Below are 25,543 nucleotides of genomic sequence, written 5' to 3' on the forward strand. Positions count from 1 at the left end.
TGCTGGAGGAACCAAGAAACAGTATACCCGAGACACGAGTCGCACTATAACAGGCAGAAGTAATAGTGGGGTAAATTTAAATTCCAGGACACGAAACCCCAATGCAAGCCTCGACTGACGAAGCGGTGACAGCCCCATAAGGCTAACTGCGTCTACATGTAGCAGAAACTAGAGAGGCTGAACAGGAACTAGAGATAGAGAAAGAGTTCTATTTTTTTTTCAGTTATATACGTTTAGCTAACATAATTCTGGTCAGAACAGTTTTACGCATGCAGTTTAATTTTGTACTCTGTTATATAAAACTAATGTATATGTGTAGCTGCCGATGTCACTTTTTAAAAAATACATAAATAAAAAGAAGAAAAATGAAATAAAACAAAAACCACCCATCTTTCGCAATTAATAATTTTGTATTCATTGACAAACAAAAATTGCAAACGTAATAGTATAATAATGACTGTTGAAAATGACGAACAATAAGCTTTTTCACAATAATTTAGACACGGAGCGAAACAGATCGAACCTTGAAGAATTGACCCTTGACATAAAATGGCGGAACAATTCAAAATGGCGGCGCGACAATAAATTGCGAAGACTGCTTGACACTGATTTACGTCATATTAAAATTAATATTTCATTATATTATTTTTACGCTCCAATCTGTTAATTATTAATAAACTGAACTTAATTGACTACCATTTTCTAATCTAGTATTATTTTATTATAATTTATTTATTCGTATGCTATTCATTTTTTTTATGATATCAAAGAAGTTCAACTTCTGGCGCTCGTACATATATACAGGCAGCCATTTTTTATTGTATAGCGTACTTGCTATTTTTATTTCACAAAAACATTATTTTTGAATGTAAACAACAAAATAAACCAGAGTAGAAAGGACATTTTTTTTGACGTAAGCATGCAATGGCGAAATAACGCGGGAAAAACAAACCCTTTACAGAAGTGATGCAAGATGATGTAACATGTTTACTTGGTTGTACAAAATGATTGGTTAAGTGAAGAAGTTTTAAAATGATTATTTGCTATCTATTTATATGATATCAATAGTTTCGGAGATAATAAATACTGTAATTATATAGCAAAAAAAGCATTTTCAACGATAGAATTACTACACATTAAAAGAAATAAATGTTTGTCTGTATAAGCAGATTAAATAAATTCAAATAATTCGGGTAATTTAAATGTAATTTCACAAAACTAGGTAAGAGTACATTGACGCATAACAATAGACTGTGCGAAACAAAAGCATGTAGACACAAACTGTCAAATATATATATATATATATATATAAATATATAAAGTATAAAAAAAAACAAACAAATATATAAAAAGGTTTTAAGCGGCTCAATCAGTCGCTAACCTTTGTTCTTGCAGACTTTGTACAGCCAGAAGTTATTATACCTGTCGCATTCCGATATAAAAAATAAATTATTGTAACATACTTCATAATAATAATTTTATACATAGTGATTGAAAATAGTTGTTAAAGATTTTACATCTATAACGAATATATACACGATTATTATATGAATTGTTTTTTCAGAGATCGTAACTTTTAATCAAAAGTCATGTTAAAATAGAAACAGGATTGAAAAGGCCAGATGATTGACTTTCGATAAATGTCTATTTTCTAGAATTACTATATAAATACATCTCTCTGAAATCGTAACTAGGGAAACAATAATTCTGGAAGGGACAAAGTAATATCGACATTACTTTCTTGGATCCCGGGTACAAAAATTCAAATAATGGGTACATTCACCTTATTAAAGCCTTTACACATATATACAAATATCCTGTATGTAATACATTCCTTTAATACATATAAATATTTATTTAAGTAACCAAGGGAAGTACTATTTTAAATATATTGATAAATTGAAATAAGGTTATTATCACAAACAAAGATTACAGTCACATTTATTGAAATTACTTAAACAGAAGTACAAAATATGTGTATTGAAGTTAGATATAATGGCACACGTATATGACAGCACTCCTGATAATACTTAAGACGCCGGATTGTTAATTATGATCGGTGTTAGTATTTCGCTAATTCTATGGTAGAATAAAAATAATTATTATTCACACCAATAATCAATCGTAATCAAAAGTAATTGTTCAAAGAGCCGCATGTAGCTCGCGAGCTACAGTTTTGCCACTCCTTATATAATAACTAGATGAGGATCTTGGTTATAATTTAATTATATTATCCTAGCATTGCCCTGCGACCTTGTGGAATTTAAACAAAAAAATAGTTTATTTACTTTTAATTTTAATCAGAATAAACTGTCACAGGAAGATACGAAATTCATTGTAATGACAATGACGCCATCTGTCAGAAAATTGGTCATACCAACTTAGAAACTTTTTTGTGCACAAAGATCATAATATAATCAAATGCATAGTTTACGGTTTTGTAATAGACATACAGACAAAGATTTATTTATATATACACCATAATCGTATCACCCTGCAGATGCCCACTGCAAGGCCTTTGAATAAATAATTCTTAAAATTTATTCATGTTCAATTTTGTTACAATGATTATTGTATTTCTAATTAAATTAAAAAAAGACGATCATTCAAAATGGCGCCGGCCGCCCACGTGTAACGATGAATGTACGCGAAATCAAATGTCATTTCCTTATTTATTCTACAGATTATTACACAACACCGGACATTAATCTCTTTAACTGAATCACTATTAAACCCGTAACACATATTTCAGTAACCTATTAACTCTTACAAAACTAACCGTAACAAAACAGTTTTGTAAGAGGTAAATTAAATTGCTCATAATTTGCGGTCACTTCGGCTACGGAGTGCGGAAGGTAAACACGTCAAAGTAGTTCAAGTGTGATGGCACCTTAAATTAAGGGTGATGGCACATTACATTTATCGTTTAATCTATATATTATAGCACACTTTAGGCAATTAATACTAATTTTATCTTTTTAAAACCATTAAAGCCTTGGTTAGTTGAATATACATATATAGTTTTAAAAGGTTGCAGTCAATTCAAAAATCAATGCCTTCAAAAATAATAAATAACGCGATGATAATATAATAAGAAAAATTAATTATTGTTCACTACCTTTCCTAAAGGCTTTGTATTGGCAGAAGTTATTGGCTTATAGCATTCAAATATAAAAAAAATCAGAGTAATCTCTTTGCAGAGGGTAATTGAAAATAAGTATAATGGTTTTTAAGGTTTCTGCGAGATATTATTCATTTAAAGCTTTTATACTAATAATCAATCACTCTCTAGATCATGTCCGAATGTGATGATCACAGCTGGTGTGGTGATAAAACGGTTGGTTAAAAGTAATCATAATAGTGTATACATCTATCTTTTAAATACCACATTTTATATGGCTACTTATGGTCCCCTTTACACCAATAATCAATCACTCTCTAGATCATCTCCGAATGCGATGATCACAGCTGGTGTGATGATAAAATGATTGGTTAAAAGTAACCATAATAGTGTATACATCTATGTTTTAAATACCACATTTTTTATGGCTACCAATGGTCCCCTTTACACCAATAATCAATCACTCTCTAGATCATCTCCGAATGCGATGATCACAGCTGGTGTGATGATAAAATGATTGGTTAAAAGTAACCATAATAGTGTATACATCTATGTTTTAAATACCACATTTTATATGGCTACTTATGGTCCCTTTTACACCAATAATCAATCACTCTCTAGATCATCTCTGAATGCGATGATCACAGCTGGTGTGATGATAAAATGATTGGTTAAAAGTAACCATAATAGAGTATAGATCTATCTCTTAAATACCACATTTTATATGGCTACCTATGGTCCCTTGAGTATCCACCCTGGATTGAAAAACTACTACTTGGCACTAATCATCACCATAATTTCAGCTGTATGTCCACGGCTGGACATATGCCAGAGATATCCAATCGGACAGCTTGGAAACAGCCTGCATCCAGCTTCTTACCACGATCCTAACAAGGTCTTCTTTTTACCTAGTGGACTGACATCGTATCCTATTCCTACAAGTAATTGATCTCCATTCCAGAACCTCAATACCCCACTGGTCATCTATTCTACGTTCTATATAGGTTGCCCACTGCCAATTCTAAATGATAATTCGATAGCCACAAATAGGCACTGATGACAATAGTAATGAATATATTTATCAATCTAATCAAATATAACTACCTCCAGTAAACTATATATTTATAATTAAGGGAAATATTCACGTCTTTATATATGATATTGCCTTTTTTTAAATAATATGTTAAGTAAATTATAATTTAATGAAAATATTAAGCTGTGACCATCAGAAGACGTTATATCCAGGTGTGGATATCCTACGGCTGGCTGGCCATTTGATTTGGCATTTATTAAACAAAAGCGAGATATACGGCTAGGTTTGTTTTGTCAACCGTTACCTTTAAACATAGCCTTCATAAAGCTTACTGTGCAATAAAGACAACACTCTACAAAAACAACACACAACATTATCACTATACAGCTCCACTCGGTTTGAGCGATTTACTACGTGCGTACGTCATCGTACAACTGAAATGAAATCCAGCTTCTGTTTTATTTCTAAGTTTACGGACCCTTCCGCTGCATGAACTCGGTTCCGATGAAGCTGTAAAAGCCACCACGCTAACAGCATCAACATCAAACAAAACCAAGTAAGCACAAAGCCAAATCAAACCGATTTTAGCTAATCTTACCCTTTTAACTACCTACTTCTATCGACGTGCTAGATCAAATTCCTGGTACTATAAGTACGAAATCCTGCTATTTTACGAGAAATTTATCGATTCCTTTATATTAAAAGAAAGGAAAGTATTTTATATTGATTCATAGTAATAAGTAAATAAAAATTTAAATTAAATGTGATGCTAAATGTGTAATTAATATACTTTTATATAATCGCACTGCATCAGTGTGTCACTGGCCTTATAAATCCTTTCCTTTAATCGATTAACGAATCTAGTACAAGTTAAAAAATATAAAAAACATGTAACAGAAGGTTTCCGCAATTACAATCTCATTCGAAATTAACTTTTTCGGCGACTTTTTTTCCATTGAAATATTTATTTTGAATAACAACCACTTAGCTTTTAATTTTAGCCAAAAGCAATAACGTTAGCAAATTTTAAACCTCATAAGGCTAAAAAACACTAATATTATATGTCTATATAAAATAACTTTTTAGTCAAATATTGTGTAATATAAAATTGGTTAAAAAAAAAGAAGGTTATATACGAGTCAAATAGACTGTGATCTAGGAATGATAACGAGGGAAAGAATATATGAAAGAGATGACAAAAAATAGTTTTTTAAGAACAGAAGGAAAGTATATATACTTTATAAATAAGAAGGATGAATAAAATTAAAATATTAAAAAATATATTTACCCGATAATGTAAAGTTCCAAACATGAAAGGAACAAATTAAAAAAAAACGATACGTCAAAACAATTCAGAAATGTTACATAGGTCTTTTCCATAGATTTATAATATGACCGGTTAAAAAAGGTTATATGTATAAGTTATAACATTATTTAACACGTTCACTGCGGGCCCAATTTTGAAGAACTTTCAGCTGGTGCGGCTGAGGTCGAATCAGCCTCAAGCTGAACTTCCTAGTAGTGCGGTTGAGGCCTTTTCATGTTCATCAATATTTTTTTACAATATTGAGTCAATGCTTCGCAGACATAAAGAAATCTATATTTGTCTTTGTCATACCTCATACGGTTGAGTGTAAACAGCCGCCGCACTAGAGAGAAAACACGAGTTTTACGCGCCGCACCAGTGTAAAGTTTACCATGAGGCTGAATCGACCTCAAGCCGCAGTGAACGTGTTAAGTTTACATTGCAATATAGTTAAAAGTCCGCATGTATGTTCCAGCCTAATTGGTAGCACAGAGAATTATAGCACTATTCTCTCCGCCATGGCCGAGCTGTCATGTTCCCCGCCTATTGTATTCACGCCGCGTTACGTTTCAAAACGAAGATATCGCGCTTGATTAATGATTTTACCATAAGATTTCAGACGGGGCACGGTGTTGCTTGCAAAAGGGAGCGTTGCGATATTTATATTGCAACACTGTTAGCACTTTGATGGGCTCGTGCCCGGGAAATGCTTTTATGAAGTAACGGTAACAAATAGATTTTATATAATTTGATCACGGATTGTCCGTGCAGTGTTATTCATATTACAACATGGAAAAATTTACCTCTTAATCATACCATAACGGGTCAAATGACCCATTTTGAACTTTTGCATTGATAATGCACGTATTATCATATTACTTCTCCAAATTTAACTCACTGACTTTTTCTGACTAATTAAGTCTACTGTTCTTATACTATTTTTATAATTTTTTGTTTTGTTTATTTTGAGTAATAACTGTCGTATACCGTTGTCCACCCCATCGGGTCATTTGACCAGGAGAACATTTTTTTTTGTTTTATAAGCTTATCAATACATATTGCTTATCTTATTGTATTCAGTAAACTGCAAATGAATGCAAAAACTGTTACGTAAAGTAGTTCAATCAAAATAGCTGAGAATAATTCAAGAAAATATAAAAATTTTAGATTGAGTCTAGATTTTTGTGTAAAAAAGGTAGCAAAAAAAGAAAAGTTTAGTACATAGTTTTTATTTTATTTTGATAGCTTTATTAGTGATACAGGTAACTATTTACCCATAAAATGTCGAAACGAATGAGACAGTCCAAATTCTTAAAAGATATAAATGATATTGGAGAAGAGTTTTTGGAAATCGGTGAAGATGAATTTTCTGAAAACGAAGATATATTGGTTACAAACGAAAATGAGTCTGAATCTACAGATACTGACAATGAAGAGGAAAATATTGTGAATATCGGTTGTGGATGAAAAAGAAGAAGATTACTCTCAAGTTCCGAAGAAAGTGAAGCAGAAATAAATGAACAACATGTTGCTATTGATGGATCTGTTTGGGAAGATATACAAATAGGTGGCACACCTGGAAGACCACCACTTCATAACATTTTCAGGAAAGAAGTAGGCCCAACAAGATATGCTAAACGTCATATAATAAAAGGTAAAGTTAGTACTGCATTTTCAATGATAATTGACCACCGTATTATAAACCATATAAGAACATGCACAATAGAAGAAGCAAACAGAGTGTTAGGATCCGATTAGAGTTTATCTCAAGAAAAACTTGCTGCATTTATTGCAATTTTATATGAGAGATACATTTTAAATATACATACGCTATGATCAAACTACGGCTTTACTGCTACGTAAGAAACATGAAAAAAAATTGACATACACGTCATATTTTTCCTAATTCATATAAAAAATATATTACGGAGTCTACAGTTTGAGTTACAAAACATCATTGAAAAATTCTTTAAATTTTAATAAGCATAAGGTCTTAAAAATGTAATTGTCAAGTATTTACAATTAAAAAAAATATTACGCAGTATGTCAAAACTGTTAAGAATTGGTAAACGGCTTGTGGCTGACTTCTTAACCTATGGAGAATATGTCACAAGACGCATTTAATACCTAATAAAAATTTATCCGCTACAATAACCCGTTAAAAATTACACAAATATTCTTTAAACTTAAATTAGCAATACTTTGAACGCATTTATGCAACATTCAATTAACATCACACAATTTTATATTTTAAAACTGACACCGGTTTATTGGAATCCTTTCGAAACTTCGAGTAGGGGCGAACGGAGTAGGGGTGGTAAAACGAAGCGACGTTCACTAAACGTTCTACAAGCGTAGAGACTGTCGTCGTGTGAGGCCACTGCCCCTAAAAAACACAACTGTCATTTTTTCCCGCTCAAAATATATCTGCGGTTTTGACAGATGCTAGTTGGCCATTTTACTGCGTAATTTTTTTAATTCATTTTAAGACTTAAGTGTGGTGCTGGTGAAATATTTGGGGGACAGTGGGCGACGGACTATAGTGTGGACGGTGTGTTGTGTGTGATGGTACTCTGTCGCTCTATTTCCGAGAGTGAAGCATGAGGCGCGGAATTTTATATTTCTTGCTTTTGGCGCGTGTCGCCTACGCCATAACAGGACCGAGGGTAAGCAGTCATATAAAATATATTAATAATTTATTTTATGCAAAATGCGTTTGATTATTTTTAAGCGTCCATCTATAAAGATAAATACTGGATGATCTATATTCCCGTTAAAATTTTTTTATACATGAGTAAAACCGTTATTAACAACCTTTAAAAATATATAAACAGGAAATTTAATTTTCATGTCTTAAATTATAGTATAAAAACAGTGAACCCGTTACATTAAAATATCAAAAGCAAAAAAAGCAGAAAATAAATATATTACGTTGTTATATTCTTTCGCAAATAAAATAAGATTGTGTTAATAGATAGAAAGCAAATACTGGCCATTAAGTCATGCAAGATATCGCTCGACGCTATTTTACGCGGGAAACCATCCGTTGCGCGCGCATCTCTTCTGTCGCCGGAGAAATGAACAAGATGGTCGCTCTTATTATAACACCCGATGTAATTTAGCTTTACTTAATTACATCGTTCTATTTCCTAGAAAAATATTAACGCGGGAACAATGAAATATTTACAAGTATAAGTAATGGTTTTATTTGTACCTCGAATATCTGCCATTCTTTAAAATTCTCATTCGATTTATGTTAAGAATTCTTCATTTTATCATCATTCTTCATCAGTTTATTTTCATTGTTATTGTATATTTTTAATTTTAGTAAATCAGAGTTTCCCGAACCGTTTTTTTGAAATTTGGAGACATTGGAACAAGTGAGAAGTTCCGAAAAGTTATTTTCTTTTACTAATCACGCAAATCTTGTTGTTTTATTTATATACGTATTATATATAACTATATTGGCGATGCGATCAAGGCAATTATATTTACAATTTCATATATGAAATTCAAATTTCATAAAATCATGTTTTTTTATAGTTGAATTTTTGTGGAATATTGCGGATTTATTATGGATCATCATAAATTCCGGCAATGTACCATTACAAATATCAATATTCCGTCCAACTTTACTAATTGTCTAGTCGTTCTTCTCCTCAAGTTAACAGTAACTATGACGCAAAAAACGAATTTAATTTATTGGGTAATATTGCATAGCATTTGTTTAGTTAATTGATGTTTTACCTATTTATTGTCATTTTTACTCTGTATTGTTTCACAAGACATATAAGAAAACTAGCTGATCTCGCAAACGTTGCTTTGCAAAAAAATTAAAGTTTTTAATTAACAAATGTAAGATAAGGGTTAATCGTAGAGGGCTGAAAATTTAGGTTTGTATGTATTTTTGTATGCTGTATCATAATAAAATAAAAACCAAAAAAATTGTCTAAAAAATTAAAAATAAAATTTAGGGGTGGACCACCCTTATCACTTAGGGGTATGGAAAATAGATAGTAGACGATTCTCAGACATACTGAATACGCATGTAAAATTTGGTAAAAATCGGTCAAGCCGTTTCGGAGGAGTTCAAGTGACACGAGAATTTTATATATTAGATGATGTGTAATAAAAAAAGACGCTAATAGGTTAACTTTCAAATCAAACTGTCAAATCTCTAATTAATAACCTAATTATGATATCTTTAAGCTGAAGTCTTTTACCGAATGACTTAATAATCCTGACAATTTTCCTCTTGGAAAAAACACCATGGCTTATAAAGTTACTGTAACTTTAATTATCAACGGCTATGACAAATATCGGTAAACGTGCACCCTTATACAGGATGTGTGACTTCCACAATTCATATATATTAGTGATATTGATATTTTGTCGTGCTCTCTAGTATCTTTTAAAAGACACAATACAATTTAAACCTCATTGGAACGGGACGGCTTGCTGTGACTCGTAATTATTGCGGTGTGATATGCAGAATACGCTGGATCTTTGATCCCTGTTTAGTAATGTTTAAATTTATTTTGTCATTGTTTGACTATAAATCATTAAATGTTCTTAGTGAGATTATTATAAGGTAACAATTGTAACTAAATTTATAGTTCTAAGTTTCTAAGTTTGTACTTTCTTATTGCCTTTTGTAACTGTTTATCTCCAATAAAGTAAATAAATAAAAATAAGATGCATCTCATGTCTTAAGTTGAGGAGAAGCAGCCTGTATCACTTGCCACCAGATTAACACTGATCATATTATGACGAAATTTTTTACTACAAACAACTTACCTAACTATATTTTAGTGGAGGTTAACAGGTTAGGTAGGCAATGTTAGAGACAACACCAAGCGGGCTGAAGCACAAAAATTAAAACGCTTGGATGAAAGATAGACACAGTTTATTTAAAGGTTATATAAATTATTTGTGATGCGAATGAAATAATTTTTACATAAAACTTTCACCACTCATTTGTCAGATTAAACAGTGATTCAAAGGTGATATAAGATAAGCTTTAATTCCATATTCCATCACAGCACTAAATATTTTATACAAATTCACAAACAACAACACATATGTCACTTGAAACCGTTCGCCATTCTTATATTTGATAATATTTTTCGGCGCGAGACGCAGTTTTGACAACCGTCTATAAATCATACTCCGCGCTTCCTTAGATTTCGCGCATGCGTAGACCGATGGATTGACAGATAAGCGAAAGCATTTTGACAATTGAAATTATTTCGCTACAAAATAAACTTACAAAAGGAATGTCAGACGGAATGATTTATCTATCGCCACTATCACGTAAGAATGAAACATAAAAATATTAAAAACGTGAAAATGGGATATATATATATATATATATATATATATTGTCAAGTTACAACTTTAAATCTGTATTAAAATATCTTCAGGGACGGATACTAATTATTTCAATATATTGTTATCAAAATTTTAAAAACACTTTTCTACTATGTTATCATTACATTGATTATTATTTCTTAAACTATTGATACTTGGTTTTGATCTACCATACATTAATTGACAACGAATGAGCTACACTGTTTTAATTTTTTTTACTATCATAGCCAAACACTCTGTATAACGTCTTTCGAGTTTTAAAAGACATAAAGCTGCTTTATTTGTTACTGTCATTGCCTTTTACTTATTCCTCGTCTATAATACTTTTGACTTCTCTCTTTTTTTCTATATTTTTATTTATTGTAGTATTTAGTATATGTACGTATATATTAGTACTTTGTAATTGACTGACACTTATTTTTATAATGGTAACTAGATATTTATTGTTTATATAGCTTATACAAATTTTATTTCTATAGTATCTCTTTATTCAATTACAAATATAATTCCGATCCATCTAAAGGTAAGAAATCACATAATGAAATATGATCGCCAATTGTACACTTAATATTTATAAGATATAAAATATTTTATAATAATTGTCATTGTTGATATCAGAGTACTCTTCCGTGTGATATATTAAGTAACATTAATTAATAGTAAAATAAAATAACCGAGTATAGCTTTTTGTGGAAAAAAAACTAAAACCAAATTCGACGCAAAACCTTGTGTGAATTGTGTTAGATAACATCAACGTATTCATTATCATCGGAAAGAAATCGATTGCGTCAGAGTGACATCTCTAGAGAAAGTAAAAATTGTCGAGAAGTCATGGGAATATAGCCAATGAAACGTGTCTTCACGGATACTATTAATTTCGACATAGGCTGTACCACGTGACATGTTGTCAGCCATATTGTTATATAGTCATATTATAAATCATTAATATAGTCAATGAATACTGAACACAATTTAAAAAATCTTAAAATTGTTTATTAATTTAAAAGTAAATCGATGTTTCTAAAAGCAACGACATTAATAAATACATTCCCAGTATGATTTTAAATTTCAAAATATTATCCATTTTTTTAGTTTCAATGCAGGCCTAAAATAGTAAAACGTGGTACTAAAAAAGATTAAAATATATGACAGCACAAAACGGGAACATGAACATAGGAACCAAGATGGTGACGTGACACGGTTACGATGAAAGTGAAAATTGCTAAAAATAGTTCGAATTGAAAGACAAGTTTGTTATATTAAGTATTTTATATTTAAGATATATTGTAATCTGAACTAAAATTATATTTATATAGGTATTTATGCTTAAAATTATTGTCATTTTAATTAAATAATTTTTATTAGTAAAAAATTATCAACTTTATAACGATTCATTAATTTAATCCATTTTACGTTATTTTATTTATAGTTTCTGCAGAAGTTTTATAGCGTGTCTCTAAAAGACGCTTTTAATACTCCATAGCATAATTTATGGAGATAAAAATTTATGTATTTATGAAGTCAATTCATGATATAAAATATATATCTCGATGTATAGATGTCACATCACTACAGAGACAACATGGCGCGTTGAAAGTGAAATCATTTCGCGGGTTCACAGACGAAAGTGTAAAATTTATAAACCATCCTCTACAGTCATGCAATGTTTTTGTCTACAATGATAGTTAAGTACCGAACGCATTCTACAAGTGCGTGAGAAATATTTCGTAAAGCTTAAACTCTCACTATTTAAATTAAAATAATTATATTAACTTATGTTTTCTCACGATCATAAATTTTCTTTTTTAGGTACGATTGTCATTTTTCTTTTTTATAAATTTATTCTATTAATTGAATTAAAAGCTTTTGAATAGCTTCGAAACTATGTCACCCTTTTTTATCTGTGCAAATTCTTGTGTTTCCTAAGAAGCCAATCTATTATTAATGTACAGCTTATAACATAATGCTATAAATATAATGCCAAGTGCTATAATTAACACGTTGTCATATAAGAACTCGAGTAGCAAAAATGCATTGCAAAATTTTTTATCTTCACTAAAGATAAATAGGTTACAATACGTGTCTAGTTATTTTTTATAGCAGTAACTATATTATTTGTGTCTGAAAGTTTTATGTTGGTCGTTAGATAAATCAAAAACGTTGATATCGAAAGACACCATTAAAGATTAAAAAATATATATTTGACATTTCACTTTTTAATTCAAGATTATTAATCCGTCGGGTGAATGACCCACTCGCTTCATCATTTATTAAGAAAAATGTAAATGATTAAGAAAGCTCGCGCTTTAAACAGGTGTCCATAAATTTAAATATAAGATTTATTGAAGCAATCTTCGTCAATTACCAATTTAGCGTGCGATTTTTTTTACACTTATATAACTTGACGGCCGCGTAACTTATATTTACTTAAATCATATAACTGATGCGAGCTGAAAGAAAGTCTCCGATGTTATGCAACGCAAATATTTAAGAATGTGCTCCGTTGAGATTTGAACATTTCGTTTCATCTTAATTTCTTTCGACGAGCGTCGGTTATCGTTTTATTATTCTCAACTATAAAAATTATATAACACGACCGCATTATTACATGATAGTTACTTAGTAATAAAACACGCCTTACACCTGGCAATACTTTTGTATTTTTCAGTTTTGACAGATGTCATAAAATTCGATGAATATAAATGGCCGACTATAATTAATTAGAAAACAAGAAAGGGCTTTTCTTTGTAATTTTCTAATAACATTTAAAGTTAAATAATGCTTAACTAATATATATTATTAGACGTTTCTTTAATTAGAGATATTGTAAATTAGTAATTGATTTTGAAAAGTTTTAATTTTTTATTAGATGAAATCATCATTTTTATTGTATTATTACTTTCGAAATAAGGTCTTAAAAGAAAAAAAATAATTGGTTTTTATGAATTACAATTTATCGCATTTTTAAATTCTTTATTAAATATACTTACAGGCTAATAACACGAGATTTAGCTAGTTAGGTTATAAAAGTTTTTTTTTAATTCTCTATAAACAACAAATTCGATGCTGTCAAAAAAGTTTTTCTGGCGTTTAATTCGGAAACATTGACACTTCCGGTTTCGAAATTTAAAATAACTGTCGAAATGATTGACTGCATTTATGTTCACCTATGTTCTGATTCATCACGATATCTCTAGAAACCTACATAAATTTCATATATAGTTATCGTTTTTGTAGAGTTTTGCAGAGAGACTCAGCGTTCATGAAATTAGCAGAGAGGGCATGGAGGACCTAGCTCAATAATGTATACTCGTGGTCTAGAAATTTTGCCTAGAGCTCATGTATCGGTTTAACATATTTATAGCTTAGTTATGCAAATAGTTACGTGTAGCTAACGACGGACTTTCTTCCTAGTCTTGCGCATACGATCCGACCCTTTTGTTCTATTGCACAAAGGAATTATATGACTAACAACGTAATAATACTTTAAAAGATTACTAAACGTGATTATATAACTTATAATAACAGTTATAAGTTTATATCAATATATTTTTAGGAATAGAAAATTATTATTTATTTTTACAATACGAATTGCTAAAATTATTTTTCTCTTGTACATCGCAAGTACACTCTACGTTATCCATTACCTGTTCGAATGATAAATGCCTCAGATATGATAAGAACAGGCAAAAGAAACTAGATATTTTTTAAATAATGTACACATATATAACAAACATTGATATAGTAAAAAAGGTGTGATATCTGCAATGAAATCGTTTAGAATGTACCAATAGGACACAAATCTTCTTTGATTACTTTTTTTTTAACATCATTTGGGATCAGGGGCGGCTTAACCTATAGTGGAGGGTGTGCAATGCACTCGGGCGCCACCGACTCAGGAGGCGCCGCGGCGCTCCCAACAATGAGTGTTATTCTGCCGTCATAAGAAGAAAGGCCGTAACTAATATCATACTGTAAGCTATACTTACTTATAAAATAGCTTGTTGAAATATGAAAAGACTTTCTTGTTACGACAGCAAAGTTAATAGTTAGACAAGTGCAGAGGGGGGGGGGGGATTTGGGCAGGTTTCATTGCACACCGGAGCTACACGAGCCAGAGCCGCCCCTTTTTGAGATCTAAATGTAAAAGAGTTTACAATGCACATAGAAACATTTACTAACTCTATGAAATCGTTCCTCTTGTGGGGTCGTTTGAGCAATGTTACTCTACACTAGTATGTGACCCGAACCGAGGAAGCAATGAAAATCGCCGAGGTTTGGTACTTAATAAGAGGTCTAAGGTCAAGCTGCAAATGCCATTCGAGCGGGAATAAAAGTGTGAATCAGAAAGATTTATGAAGTCGATTGTTGGCTATATGTTGTGTATGTCATTCTATATATGTATACTGTCGTCGCAATAGGGTTTCAATATCTCCAAGAGACACTTTAAATGAATAAAATAGGCATCATATTACCTTGTTATATCGGAACAGTGACAGAGAAAATTTGGTAGATATAGATATTTAATGTAAATAATTCTTATTATAAAAATGAAAATCACAAATTATTAGAACATATGTTTATAAAATATTTATATTTTCTTTTCAATACATATATGGCAACACTGTTACATATTTAAGAAAAACTTCTCGTGGGCGTTCCATCTATAAGATGCAAAGATTACCTGATGATGGTCGCCAGAAGACGTTGAATGCTGGCAGTTTCGAAATAGTCTTTTTGGAAATTTATGGGGGAGACATATGTTCAACTGTGAGCATGATACTGAAGTAGTTGAAAGACGCTTAATGCAGGCTGCTCATTTCCTGTGGATGTGCTAAAGCTGAAATTATGATGGTACACCAATACCCCACTTTGCGTCGTGGTTACGTTCCAAAAAAACACGACGCAAATTGAAACGCTGCAAAGTGAAAGATTTTCTATAGCAAACCATGTAAAGATCGAAAATAGGTTCCAGGGTCACGAAAGTACTACATTTTTGAAAAGAAAATTGAACAAACCAAACATTTAAAAAACAAAAATAGTATAACTCTGCCTATAAATAAATTGGAATAATATTACCATATAACACGTAAAAAATTGTATAAATTTATTATTCTCTTTTAAAAAAGCACAACACACTACGTAATTGAAACTGAATTCTAAAACTAGTAAAACAAAGTGAAAATAAAACTATCTATCCCCGAGTTTTGATGGCATGGCGCAATTAGAAACAAAAGTGTTGCCATCTTTTAGAAAAAAATTAAAAATTGCATGCAAATTAAAGACTCGAACCTAAAACAACGCAATCTCGAAAATCTAACGACGCACAGTAAAAATTAATACTTATTAAGCAGCGACGCAACTTCGAATAAAACGCAAAACGAAACGACGCAAAGCAAATTGGTGTACTGACAAAAATCGACGACATCGACTCTATGGATTTTGTAAATGTCATATACCATTATGGATTAGTAGTAATTTTTTTAGGGCGCCCCTTTTTGAATGCCTATCGTTCCTCTTATCATTTTTTAGGATACGTACTTAAATTTATAATTATATTTATTAGTCATCTTGATGAATCAGTTTCAAACGAGTCAGTTTTGGTTTCGTTTTGCAATAAAATAAAAATAAAATGGTAGCTGACACATCGACTTGCGGCAGGCTACCAGATGCAGGATGTGGTCGAAGTATGTCAGGCGAGTCGTGATCACTTTCACGGATGAGGAAGAAGTGAGACGGCGGGGACGAACCGGTTCAGACCACTTTCGGTTTCGTCCGAGTTTATTTCTTTTTCCTCGTCAAAGGTCAAGAAGCGTTAAACCGTGAAATAATGGATAATTTTTTAATTTATTCATTGTATATGTTCCTATTAATTTAAATATCCTAGTAATAATTTTAAATATTTTATTTTTTTTATATAATAAATAAAACTATACGATAATAACAGAAAAACAGAAGAAACAAATAAGTACGTTTGGCATCCTTATCGTATTCTGCAATTTATTATAAATCAATTGGATGGATAATAAACAATTTGGGTTTTAGAGGACGTATATTATTAGATATAGAAAAAGAAGAATTAATATGTAATATATTGATTATTACAACAACTTTATACAGGATGATTGGACATAATGTGAAAACTTAAAACATATTTATTATCGTCGATCTATACAATCGCCTCTTCAAATTTCCCACTTAATACCAATACATATATATACAAAATAATATATAGTGAAAATAATAATATATCATAAAATTTTCTGAAAATTTTACTTCATTTTTTAAATTCTTTCCTTCACTGCTTTGATCGCCTTTCGTACGAACACCACGTGGACGATAGATATTTTCCTGACACAAACATAGCAGGTTTTATTGTAGCTATCAATAGTCCTGTATACAAACATTCGACTAATTCACCATATCTACTTTATGCCATACAATTACAGTGATTATTTATATTGGCGGGAAAATAAAAACAAAACTCAATGAACAGTCATATAAAAATGACAGATTCCAAATTCAAAAATGTTCTTTTTTTCATTCTAATTATAGCTGTGTTTATGGACAGAGTAAGTATTAGGGGGACCGGAAAGTAATGTCGTTTCAATTGACATATTTTACAGAAAAACCGATTGATTTTTATCGCTTTGGTATAGAAAATTTTTAACGAAAAAGGTTGTTGATAACGAAGGTGAGTATATTGTTGATTAGAAATAAAAACTTTTTAAAATGTAGTTGGGTGAATTTAAATTTAGAAGGCGTCGTTACTTTTCGGTTCCCTTAATATATATATGACAATGACATAGGTAATTTTAATTATATCATATATAGTGGTTTGTAAATGTTTCGTATAATAAAACAGCGTAACATGAAATTGCATTCCGGTCTCGTGTACGTGTGCGGCCATGTTGAATGTAGATGAAGCAGTCGTTTCCACAATACGATGAAAGTCCGCCTTTCCTTTTCGCTCGCTCATCTGCGCGCATTTGTATTTGTGAGGCGAATGACTGTTTGCTAATGCCGACACGGTATTGTCTCCCATCGGATGTGTATTCATTTTACAACATTTCTCGCTGTTTTCCCTTCAACTATTCGACTCCGTGTGCGTCATCAGATGGTTCACTTCCACGGCATGTGCATGTATATGCATTGTATGTATATAATATTATAGCTTTATTTTTAATAAGCAGTGAAACAATATGATGTTTTATCATGGACAGCGATTATTTCTAGAAAATAAATAATTTGAAAAGAGAATTTTTATAATTGAGTAATAAGTTTGTTCCACAAACCATTCATCTTCATTACTAGGTCTATCCACAAAATATTACAGCAGACAAATTTACGATTTTTCTTTATCGTTTATAGGCGAAGCATTTGACATCGGTCTAGCCTAATATTAAACGATGAGTCTGTTATGTTACATGCCTGTCTAGAAGAAACCTATTCACTGTTGAAGACTCCTAAGTTATAATTGTCTGGAAACAATCCGGTAGGTTGTTCCACTCCTTGGCTGTTCGTACTATAAAATTATTAGCAAAACGCTTAGTGCGGGTAGAAGGAATTTCAACCATGTACGGATATCGAGAATCTGTGCGTCTTTTTAATTCAATTAATATTTTAGTTTTTTATTTATAAATATATATATATATATATATATATATATATATATATATATATATATATATATATATATATATATATATTTTATAAATATATATATATATATATATATACCAAAATTCAGCGGTAAGGGATGTGGAGGAGTACAAAATATTAGGAACAAACTACTTTTGTGAATTATCGTGACCCCAAAAAAGAGCCTTTATATATGCATGTTAAATGCATATAGAAAGGCCTTTTAAGGGAAATTTAATGGCCTGTTATGTGTCTACCTATCACTAGATGACTGCCATGATCTACACATTTATACAAATAAAGTATACGATGTTCTTTGTTCAAACTGTTTTGATTTTCCACAACTATCAGAGGGCTTTTTAAATAATATTATAAAATACAATTATTTATTCAAATGTACGGTGAAATTGGAAAATACGGGTAAATTGCAAATGTAAATTCTTTACTTATTTTTCTAGATCAATTTCATCTCATTCAAAGGGATCTCATTGTTATAAAACGCACTTTTACGAATGCATTTTTAGTCTCGAAACAGTCGGAATAATCTTTTACCGGTATACCCTTCAAGACCTTCTTCGATTTTGTTTTTATCTCCTCAGTCGTGTCAAAACGGCGTCCTCACATTGGTATTTTGAGTTTGCTGAATAACCAGAAGCCGCACGGAAATCAGGCGAACACGATGGTTATGAGTCGAGTTTTTGACAAAAAAATCGCGAAGAACCAATGCAGTATGACATCTAGACTTCACGCGTTTGAGACATCAAATCATATTCCATCTTTTGACAAACAGACGCTTGTCAAATGTTAATGACAGTTCTACCAACTTATGAAAAAAAATTGCCTGCCTTACTAATGCCCGTGAGTTTTAAATGACAAATTCACATTACTTTTTGATCACAGTATATAATTGTGTATATCACGCAACTATCAGTGTTGTAATACATGATACTTAAATGGCATAGTGTCCATTGTCTTTCAGTAATTCGTTAATCCCACATTACCTCAAGGTTTTGTACATTCAAGGTTGGTAAGCAGTTAACAAAGAGTTATGATCGACTAATTAAATATTTTTCGAGTAAGTTACGAGAAACGAGTGAGTTACATTAGTTGTGGTCGTTAATTTTACTTCTTGCGATGTTACACTGTTTACTAAAGATCGTCACCCTTTTTGTAAAGCTTGTCGCACACTATGTTACACCATCGATATCAGTCTTCGACATCTAACTTGATAGAACCAGCATATGAATCTGCGGTCTTTTAGCTGTCAACTATCAGGAATAAAAGTTGTTCCAAGTTATCACCGTTTCCTGGCTATGTGACTGGAAAACTGAAAAATCTGCTAGGGTATATTGTGGAAAGGCGAGTGAACACATGGACACATATCCGCTCAAATATACCTTGAAGGCATATCTTACTAATTCCAATTTATTGTTTTCTAAGTAAAGCTTTAATAGTCGTCGTCGTTTCAACTATAGGCCCCCACTGACAAGCATAATACTCTCCCAAAGATATCTAGAGGGAGATATAGCATAATCGCAATGTTTAGTAGACTGGTACCTTATCGCAGTGTGGTATTATGGTACTCAGAGAACGCTGCTGTCCATTCTCTGGAAACTTCTTTGTGGACACTGGTAATCCTATATAATTAATGCACAAATTGTGAAATCCGACCTATGATTGCAAATTTTCGTCTTTACTGCTACCTCCACTTGTGATTTTTATAGTGTATGGTTATTTATTTTTATTTTTATCGACTTATGTTATTCAATTTAAAATAAAAAAAAGTTTAGATAAGTTATTATCACATAAGTAAGATGGCGTGTAAAATCTAATTTGATTTTTTTGACTTATTAAAGACATATAGTCATTTGTTACACGAGTTTTATTTATTGAATAAATTAATATATTTATGCATTATATATATCACGATATGTTTTTCAATTGGTAGTATTGCGGTTTTAATATTAAACCACATCCATATTTATTTATCAATGTACATGACGCAATTAACAGAGAGGATAAGGCGATAGTATTTTTTTAGCTATTATCAACATTTACAATAAGGTGATGACATACGGATCCAAGAGGTGGTCACTTACGATGGCCCTGATAAAAAGGCTGTGCTCGAAGTTTAGTTGCGAGATGGGATCAGAAATTATTAGATCTGCAGAAGAACTAAGAACTCTGACGTAGCTCGAAGAATTGCTCGTCTGAAATGGCAAAGAGCAGGTCAAATCGTGTCACCGATGGCCGTTCAGACCGAAAGGTTCCACGAGGTCCACGCCTCACTAGCTGGACCGACGACATAATTAAGGTCGCAGGAAGTTGCTAGATGCTGCTGACAAAGGACTAGTCAACGTGACGATCTTTAGAGGAACACCATGCCCAGCAGTGGGCGTCACTGGCTGGAAAGAAAAAAAGATTTAGCAATACAGGATATTCCAACAACATTACGAGATTAGTTCATATACCAGATACTTCACGGGTTTTAAGTAACGACCTAGAATGTGTTTGTTCTGGATTTTTTTTTTTCGTTTATAAGATATATTATAAGTCTTTATGGAGGCAATATTATATTACATATTTTTCTTCATTTACTATTAGTGTATATAAACTAACAACGTATAGATTTAATTTATTTTATTTTTATTATTATCTACTTTATTAGGATTATTTGCAGCGAGTTACAAATTAACCTTCTCTATAGTTTCTGTGACTTTTGATTGCTCATTGTGAATTATTTGCACAGGTCACTCGTGCGCATCTAATTTGAATGGAACTAGAATAATTTTAGCTATCATTTGATGACATACTTCAACATATAATATGTGTTTACGAAGTATCCGAACTCGTCCTGATTCGGGAACAGTCCGAAACAAACTCGAGAGGGTAATCTTCAGTAAATTTCGGGATAAGGGCAGAGACATGCGACCATTGGCCGCGGGTTCGATTCTAGAGATACAATGTTATATTATTCACACTTTGTGCATTTCTTGAAGATAGGTAGCAACGTCCTTTGCATACGCCGCCTTCTAAGCGAGGCTATTATGGTATATCCCCGCCAAAGATATCATTGGGGGAGGGTTGCCTTGCAGTGGGCGTCTAAAAGCTGATTTCACGATTCAATTCCAAGCACCATCACTTAAAGCTGTTTATTCTATAATATGATTATACACATTAACATTATCAAATCCATTAGATACATGACAATATTCTTTTTTCAAAATTAACCTATTTAAAGAGTCATACACGATAAAATTCTAACATTTATTTTTTTTGAGTCCACAATGCGCACGCGCTTCAAGAATGCGCTTTCATACTACTGATGCGTCTCTGTAACATATTCGTGTATTGCATATGTTCTTTAAAAATGCATACCGGATAAGAATAACATGGAGTCATAAAAGATAAAGTAACTTGCATCCAGTGGAGTATTAAAATAAATTTAATCGGTTTAATTAGTTTATGTGTAAATGGGCATAAGAACTTGTTGATGTCGTTAAAAGACATCGGTCTTATTAGAAATCTGTACAGGAGTCCTATGTCCAGCTGTGAACGTTTTACGGCTGAAATGATGATCATATGTAAATGTCAACAATATTCAATTTAAGATACATCTCTGGTTAAACTTTATAATTTTTTTTTTATTTTTTTTTAAAGATCTAATGAAATACTGCCACATGTTGTTTTCTATCTCAACACCGAATATTTTCAGCTCCAAAAGTTCCTTAAAATTATGAAACGAATTAAAATCTTAAGGTTATGTAAATACCATATGCGGGATTTTGTTTTGAAAAGCAAAGAAAGCAAAATATTAATACTACGTAAACATTTCTAGTTACAAAAATCAAAATAAAGGAACCATAAAGCATAATTTTACGAATTTGTAAACAAGTGATTGTAAATAAAATATATATTTTCCTTTTCAGATAGAAAATGAATTCGAAAGAAACAGGCAGCCGCAATCGGATCATACGGGATTCAACGAACATCAAAATAGATTCGGAATAAGTTCACCGTTACAGAATTACCAACAGCAATCATCTTTGCTCACTACTTCGCCCCCCACCGTCCAATTCCAACAATCCGTTTTTCAACAACCACAACAACAAGCACCACCAAATCAACAGTACGTTTCGCAATTCAGGAATATTGTACCTGCTTCAGGAATTCCAAGTAATCTACCAATCCAAAACATACCAGGAAATTTACCCATCGGTAATAACCATGGATTCCAATTTGGACAAACAGCTAATATCAATACCAATGTTAACAATTTCTCACAGCAAAACATAAGGTCGCAACAAAATCAGAACATTCTGCCGCAACCCGTACCCACTCTAGCTAGTTTTCAAAACGTACTACCAATAGCTCAAAATCCTCCCGTTTTTAATCCGAGTCAAAATATCCAAGGTCCATCCAATCTTAATATCGCTTCACAAAGACCGACGCTAGCCGCTTTCCTACCAACCACTTCGTCTTCTCAAAACCAACCAATTTTCGGTCAGCCTAGTCCGATCACGATCCATCCTGCACCTAATCTATCTCCACAGAACTTTAACTTCGAAAATGGACAGTTACCGTTCCAACAACAATTGAATCAAGCATCACTATTCCCCAACGGTCAGACGGCTCAAAATTATTATGAGCAGCAGTCAAAAGAAAATTTGGAGAAACTCAAGGAACTACAAGAGCGGCAAAGAATCATTCAAAAACACCAGGAGTTTGTTGAGAAACAGCAGCAAAAAGAGCAGCAGAAAGTTGAGAAGCTACACGAGGAGTTTCTTACGAAACAAGCCACAAAGACTGTACCCACACTGGCAACGACAGAAAGCTATGACAACTTCTATAATCAAAACCAAGATAGACACCGACCTCTTCTGCCGCACGAAACTGATCTATTTAGAAAAGCTCTTGAACTGTATGAAAAGGAGCATCCCACTACCACCACTTCGACCACAACTACAACAACCACGACAACAACAACCCGCCCACCAGCACACAGATACAGAACCCGACCTCCTGCAAGATCTAGAAGCCCGCCCCAGGACAGAAATAAGCAGAAGCTGTACAATGAAATAAAGAACCTACTAGAAGAAAGTGAAACAAAAGGTTTCGATGATAATCTACGAGCAAAAAGCGTAGAACTACTACAGAAACCGGACATTTTAAAACAGTTGAAAGTAGCATTAGCAGAAAACCCAGAAGATTTCAACGAGAAAAACTTCACTTCGCGTGAAATATCGCTTAACGGACAAAAATACGAGGTTATAAGAACTAGTAACCCTAACTTAATTCCAAAGGGTGCGATAACGGCCGATGGTTCGAATTTGGCTAAAATTGTAACCGCCGCACAAGAAACTACTCCACAAAAGCCAATATCATTTGATGATTTAACTAAAGGCGTATTACCACCTGGAGCAAACTATGAACTTATAAAGCAATCTGATAACGGCAAACTCGAAGATGTTACAAACATACAGAATTCTATTCAAGGTAAAAAGAAGGTTACATTTGTATTCCTCGAAGAACAAGACGATGGCTCGTTTAAAGTTAAAGGTGTTAAAGCAAATGGACAACAAACTGAAGAAGGTCCGGAAGTAGAGAGCATTATTAACAAAATTAAGAACGGAGAAATACAGTTACCAGGACCCACCAAGATTTCTAACGCGGCGTTTACTTCGACAACCGCTGCACCAATCATTTCCACTACTGATTATACACCTGAGCCAACTCAAACTCCTCAAAGCTACAGCAGCTTCGTAACAACATCGGAATACGGCAGTTCAGGTCATACAAATCCAGTTATACACACCACTCAGGAACCTATCACATACCGAAATACAGAACAACCAATAAGAACTACCTATCGTCAAACACAAACGTACACTTCTCAACCACCACGAACGACTACAGAAAGATATACAATTAAATCATCTACCCCTCGGTATATAATAAATCGAAATCACCAGGATCTATCACCAAGAGCATCGTACCCTAGCACCACAATCGTCAACACCACACCATCTTATCGAACAACGACTGACTCCTTAGTAGTAATAGGAAGCAGCTCTGCTCCTTCAACCATCGAAGAACCGAAATCATTCCCAACGTTCGCTACTAACATCAGCCCAGGACTCGTTGATATATTAAAAGAAAATGGACTTTTCGCAACAGCGAAATACTTACGGCAGTCTGGCTTGGATACGATTTTAAATGAAACCGGACCATATACTATCTTCGCGCCTACAGATAAAGCGTTCAGGACACTGTTGGTGCAGCTTGGCGGCCCTGATAGAGCTGAAGAGAAGTTTAGGGATAACCCTAGATTGCTGAGTGGGGTGAGTAATATCTTAGTATTTTTGTAACCATCCAATCTTAGTGGAAAGTCGCTGGGGCCTAAAGGTTCTAGCATGTAGACCATGGACCTTGTAAAGGTCGTTGGATGTCAAATGTGGGCCTCTTTCAATAGGTCCTTTGGACATTTATATGGGAGGCCTATGTCCAGAGCAATGAACATCCTGTGCTGAATTGATGATGATAAAGTTTAGTGACATAAACTTTAATGAACATGGCTTCTTCGATTCTTATCAAAAGTCCATGTTGTTTTGTCCACAAACCATAATTATACATAAGTAAGCACCTTAACCGCGTAATAGATATTTAATAGATGTCTTTCTTTATAAGATTTTATTATTTATTGCCTGTGTGTTATATGCCCGGGATGGCCAAACTGCAGCTCGCGAGCCACAAGCGGATTTTTGGCTCCGATTGTTTGTCGAATTATTTCAATATTTAAATTTATATTACCTATGTCAACTGCTGCAAAATTGAAACAAATTACTGGTGTGAATAAATATTTTTATTATTTCTCCATGAATTTAGCGAAATCCAAACGCCGATCATAATTAACTAACCGGCATCTTAAGTATTATTAGGAGTGTTGTCATATACGTGTGCCATTATATCTAACTCCAATGCACATATTTTGTACGTTTGTTTCAATAATTTCAATAAATATGATTTATGTAAAAAACATTCCTTTGCATGTTTTAAATGCGTATTCAATCGC

At 32.6% G+C, this 25,543-nt stretch overlaps 1 protein-coding gene across 1 annotated transcript in view; it reads left to right on the forward strand.

Moving 5' to 3' along the window:
- The window catches only part of LOC137922529 (uncharacterized), a 44,383-nt gene that overhangs the window by 16,394 nt on the left and 2,446 nt on the right, over nt 1-25,543 (forward strand). Inside the window, exon 3 of the mRNA XM_068765588.1 lies at nt 22,401-24,812. Within this exon, the coding sequence (XP_068621689.1) occupies nt 22,401-24,812 (2,412 nt within the window). The remainder of the gene's footprint in view (nt 1-22,400; nt 24,813-25,543) is intronic.

This window comes from Battus philenor, unplaced genomic scaffold (assembly GCF_028537555.1).
Source record: "Battus philenor isolate CCGP_79_NKW_IND1 unplaced genomic scaffold, ilBatPhil1.0.hap1 SCAF_2, whole genome shotgun sequence".
In the NCBI taxonomy this organism is placed as follows: Eukaryota; Metazoa; Arthropoda; class Insecta; order Lepidoptera; family Papilionidae; genus Battus; species Battus philenor.